Raw genomic sequence first — 5,695 nt, 5'->3', positions numbered from 1 at the left:
CGGACCGAGAGGTCGTGGGTTCGATTTCCAAATTTTGCATGTTTGTGGAACTTTTTCTTCTGGTTTCTTTCTTTGTATTATGTTCGTGTATGTTCGTGTGACGTATTTCCGTGACGGAAATACGTCAGTGAAGTCTTGGTGGACCCCGGCATAAAACATTTTCGTGTTAAAAAAACACATGGTAAACAAGTACTACAAGCACTCGGAACTGATCACCAACGTTCCTGCATCTGTAGCCTCACGATCCAGTACCCGCTTCGGTTGGGGGGGGGGGGGGGGTGTTATGAGCATTCGGTAGTCTTGAGTGACGAGAGCAAGTGTTACAACAGACACTGGTAGGTAAGGACACTGACTTTATTGAAACATTTCGTGCGCAACGCCGTCACCTTTACGGGCGTATAAGCAGGCGTCAATCTGGCATGTTTTTTTTATTTTCATTCTACTGCACCACCTTGTGACCATATCAGGAGAGATGGACTCGCTGACGCCGAGAGCAGGTCAAGCGGAACATTGTTTGTTAAAGCTCTGAGAGAACATTGTACGCCTCCCGCATTGTGCATAGACAGGACGTGCTGATTGTTCGTTCAATTCACTCAAACGAGTGATCAGAGAATCATTGTCCACGCTGAGCAGTCACGGCTCACTCGAGTTACATCCCACGACTGCTCCGTTGTCGATGACTTCGAAGCGCACGTCACTCTTCCCACCCTGTGAGTCAACGAGTGAATCATATTAGGCGCAGGTGATGAGTGATGCGCGTATAAAGTTGTATATTAAACATCGAGAAAATTGTACCATTAGAAATTGATCCGTTCGTCTTCGAGAGACTATGCTTTACAGTGACCTTTGTGCAAAGATTGAAGGAAATCAGTAAATTTTTATTACAGTATGAGTGCACACGGAAAGTGAATTGTGAAGGACATGCTTCACGAGGCAGTGAAGAACGGTCAGATTGTATACGTAATCAAATATCTCACCTATAACTAACCGTTAACGAATAGTTTTTTGGGATTCCAGAATTAAACGTGCTACTTAGGGAAGGCCGAGTGCTCAGACAATCGCTTAGCATGCATTGAAGTGGGTATTGGCATAGACCATGTCAATAAACATACGACGTTAGTGGGCAGTCATGTCAAAATGAAACAGAAGTTGAGCATTGTAAAATACTATTCATGGAGGCGCTTTCAGTATTTCAAACCAAGCTTCTGGCGCCAGAGCGACGGGGCTCGGCAGACGTGATTTCAGGCTAGAGACTGAAGGGTTTGTGTGCCATATAATCATATCGCAAGTAATGACACTTTTTCACTCGATTTTGTTAGGTGCCTCGCAATTAAACATAAGTACTTTATTCCGACACCATTCACGGTTACTCACCCTCCGCGGTGGCTCAGTCAGCTAAGGCGTTGCGCTGCTGAGCACGAGATCGCGGGATCGAATCCTGGCCGCGGCGGCCGCGTTTAGATGGAGGCGAAATTCAAGAACGCCCATGTGCTTGCGCTGTAGTGCACGTTAAAGAACCCCAGGTGGTCAAAATTAATCCGGAGCCCTCCAGTACGGCGTGCCTCATATTCAGAACTGGTTTTGGCACGTAATATCTCAGAAGGAAGAATTTTCACTGTTACTCATTCTCACCCCGCACTATCCCAGCCGTATGTATTTGGAAACGTTCGACATGAAGTTCTTTGAGGGATCCAATAGCAGGAACCTTCACCAGAAACATGGACCAAAATAGGCTTCGAAAGCTAAAGCCTGACCGTTAATGGGAAAGCATACCTTAGTGCAAAAACGAAAATATTACGTGCGAAAAGAATCCAAAAACCATAAATATCGTTTAGACGCAGTCTGTAAGAAAACTTAGATCTAAGCGGAATATTTACACGCACATACGAGAAAAAGCAAAAGTGGGTGTATATGAATATCGAGGAAGCGACGATATTTACTCTACCATGGAAGTGCGTGAATACCTTTCTCCTGAAGCAAACTCCGCTACCATTTTCTGTTCACTCAGATTCGCTTGCACTCCTTTGCATTTTGAGGATTTAGTAGATGAGTTTGTAAAACGGAAACGATACCTCTGCAAAAGCTTACCTCCGTCGTTAAGTAGAACGCTTGGTAACCTGAAACCTGTATTTCCGCGTGGTACACATTGGGCTTGAAGTCACACGGTTTTGAGGGTGCGCCCTTGGGTCCTGGTTTCAGTAGCTCGCACAGGTGGTAATCCCTACAATGATAACAGGCAGGAGCTGCGATCAGCCAGTTTCTCGCATGCTCAGACTTATTCAAAAGGAAAAGCACAATGAATGAAGGAAAAAGCCAATCGCCTTAAAGTGTGTAGTAGTACCGCAGGAACAAAATGTATTGACGCTGATAGGAAACTTGATACTCACGGTGTGAGAGGGCTCAATTCTTCGCCACGCGCAGTGACGCGAACTTTAGGGTCCACCAGGCGTCCTGTCACAATGACGTCGAAGGAAAGCAGTGCCTGTCCTCGGTCCATTTTGCTTTGGACTACGACATTTTGGATCCTGGCCGATGCGGACGCTGCATCGAACACGTTACGAATAAAAACACACACACACAAAAAAAAAACAAGTTGCATGTTCCTGTACAACCACAAGAAAGTGCCGAGATCATCGACGTATGATAAGCTCATACACTCTCAAATTGGGGCATAAGGGTAAGAGTTGCCAACTTGTGGTCCAAAGACATTTAACAAAAAGAACATTCGCGATTAAGCTGTCACATGTACAACCATAAAATCACGCAGCTGCTACTTACGGCCCTCGCTTAACTCGTTTGAATAGGTTGAATAACGAAAAATACGTGCACCTAAACACATACTCACTCGGCGTTCTACCGCCGTCAAAGTTATATGTCACGCACACTGACAGCTGTTACAAAGCCTAGCAACGTGGCATCGGTAGATACGTGTCACTGCATTAAGAGGAAGCTGTACCTCAGGAGGGAGGAGAAAAATGAGTTGCAAATACAGGGAGGTTAGCGAGCGTAAGTCCTACCCGTTGTGTACCTTGTGCTATGGAAAGGAGAGCAGGGGTAAATATATAGATAAACATGCAGAGAAATACGATTCAACGTTCTGCAACTTTCAGAGTTGGTCACAGAAACTACAAATTCATGACAAGAAAAGTATTGGGATCTTCCTTCTGAATACATGGGATTGGAGGTGTCTTCTTTTTCTGGAACGAGGGTGTGCCATTTCAGATGAGGTTTGCATGACAGTAAAAAAAAAAAATGTACCTTAGATTATAGTAACTGTAAGAAGTGGGCTTTAAATTCGTGCCATAAATGTTGTAGAATAATTAATGATAAGTTAAAAATACTCAAGTATCGCATTTGCAAATCTATAACTCAGCCTTAAAATAAAGACTATGACAATATTGTAAACCCACTTGTTACATATAAGTATGGCGAAATGAATATATTATATACCAATCTGAAATGTAGCAATAATTTGTGACCAGAACTTTGGCAAAATTCTTGTAAACATAACTATTTCAGGGAAGGCGTGAATTGTGATATCTGATTTGTCCGCTTGTGATGCTCCAGCAGTCACAATTCACAAATCTTTGATATCTGCTTTTGGTGCAATGTTAGGGATTTGCAGACTTCGTGTTTCTATTTGTTTTATACGTACGAGCTTTTGGGAATTTGAGTAAGACATGCTGTCCTAAATTAAAATTTTGCTTCCTATATTAGACTTTATCTTGCTCTTTCAAATGCAACGCATTTCGTTTAAATAGGTCCATCGGCTTTCTCATAAAAGCATTTCGCCCTTGCAACATTTATGTTGAATATTAAATATTGATTGATAGGTTTGCCATTAAATAGCGTATGCATACCCGACGTCTAGTCTAGACAGGCTAAGCATTAGTAGCGCTGCACGCTCGTGCTTACTCTAGTTTAGCTAAGTAACCTGTAACACACAGAATGATGTGAAATTGATCTGATCTATACTAAGCTAAACGAAATGCACGTACGATGCAAAGCTAAACCTTCACAAGGCAATCACGACTTCTTTATGCTTCAACAGAACGCACCTTTCGCTTATGAAGTACCACATGCTAAGTAAGCCAGAGGCAACGAGTATTGTGACACTTGCAAAGAATGGATGCGAACGTGACATTCGATATTGCTAAGCGCAGGAATTGCGTTACACTAAACTAAGCCAGCAGCAGCAAGTTTTCTTGAACGCAAGCACGACATGCGAACGACAAGCTAAACTAGCACGACACTAAAAGCCCGACACCTACGGTGCAACTTCACTCGAAGTTCGGAGGAGTTTCTAAACGTGATTACATCTGAGACTGATACTCACTTAAGCAGGAATTAAGCGGATAGCGTCTCAGGGTGGGCTTCGCAAAGCCCAAGGAAAACAGTGCCACAAGGCCCAGCGCTGCTATCGTCGACGTGTAGCATCGGCGTTGAAGCGAAGTCTCGATGTGGGCCATGTGAACAGTGTGGCTGATAACACGCACCGAGCGAGATGGCAGCGAAATGGGTGCAGCCGCAACAGCTGCGGCCTATTCGTGTTTATTTCTATTTTGCGCAACAGCAGAGACAGTGTGCGAGTGGCTTCGACTGTGCCCCGGTTACCTCGCGACAACACACATTGAGGGAGTGTACGCAGACGGGCTAATGTCGGGCCCGAATTCCCGAATCGCTCCAACGATCGCTGGAGTTGGCAAAAACATGTTGCCTTCCGTAGAATTACCAGTGAGAAGTTTCATGCGTCATCAGTCGCAAAAAAGAAGGAAAAACGCACCCTTTCATTTTTACCAAGTATCGTCGAGTTTCGCGTTAAAATACAGTCGAGTACGGAAAAACGTAAAAGCAAGCGTGTAATAGGACGCCGAAAAACCTGAATAAGAAAATCGTGCATGTCGAATGTGTTTTTCAACCATGTGAATCCAAGAATATTGGCGCGATTCAAAAGATAGCGGTAAACAGATTTATTTACAAACTGATTTGTAGTGCAATCATGAATGAGGGCTAAATGAGGGAGTAAAGAATAGATATCAAAATTCTTCTATATACTTAATTAAAAGACTTCCTCTGTATTGCATACTTTAATATATCATCCATATACTACGTATTTTTTCTTAATTTTGTAGTGATCGTTTTGTAATTTTCTGCGCTGATTGTCTAACAAGTGTATTTACTGCGTTAAATGTTTTACGCTGGCTATTGCGCCTGACGATTAGGCTGAAAATTGTAACTATCAGTTGTGACTTGTGAAATTTTCTGGGTCATTTGCCTATATTTATTGTTGACTAGACTTGCTTGTTTCAATAGTTATGTAAAGTACTCTAACCCCTGTTTGCCAACATAACACAGAAAATCAAAACAAGAAACACAGCAAAAATATGTATGCTTTCTTCCTGGAGAGGGGAGAGCTAGTCAAGACATTACGAGCTTTTTCTCCCTCTGTCTTAATTGGCGCTGAGCCGTGCTCCCTCAAGGGCTGCAGAAGATAGCGCCAACCTTTCCCTTTCCCTCAAGAACCACTTATCCTCTGTCTTACGCATCAGGGCACGGATGGAAATAAAATGCTTTATATTAATATTCCACTTTCTTTCATAAGTATTCTTCACATTCATTGTATTTTTGTTTGTTTTACCCACGGAGGAAGATTATTTAGGAGTAGAAACTCCCGTCAGAGCGGGCGTCGCGTGCG

The 5,695-nt window shown here is 43.2% G+C and overlaps 1 protein-coding gene across 1 annotated transcript; it reads right to left on the bottom strand.

Annotated features, from left to right (window-relative positions):
- Positions 1-353: 353 nt before the first annotated feature.
- LOC119464907 (uncharacterized) lies at positions 354-4,561 on the bottom strand. The gene is made up of 4 exons (XM_037725780.2): positions 4,337-4,561; positions 2,388-2,541; positions 2,089-2,221; positions 354-708 (listed from the first exon to the last, which is right to left on the bottom strand). Exons 1-4 carry the CDS (start codon positions 4,467-4,469, stop codon positions 634-636), a joined length of 495 nt encoding a protein of 164 aa, XP_037581708.2. The 5' UTR covers positions 4,470-4,561; the 3' UTR covers positions 354-633.
- Between the last annotated feature and the right edge of the window lie 1,134 nt (positions 4,562-5,695).

This window comes from Dermacentor silvarum, chromosome 9 (assembly GCF_013339745.2).
Source record: "Dermacentor silvarum isolate Dsil-2018 chromosome 9, BIME_Dsil_1.4, whole genome shotgun sequence".
Taxonomy (NCBI): domain Eukaryota; kingdom Metazoa; phylum Arthropoda; class Arachnida; order Ixodida; family Ixodidae; genus Dermacentor; species Dermacentor silvarum.
Note: the sequence above shows the minus strand (reverse complement) of the source record. Positions and strands in the feature narration are given on the sequence as shown.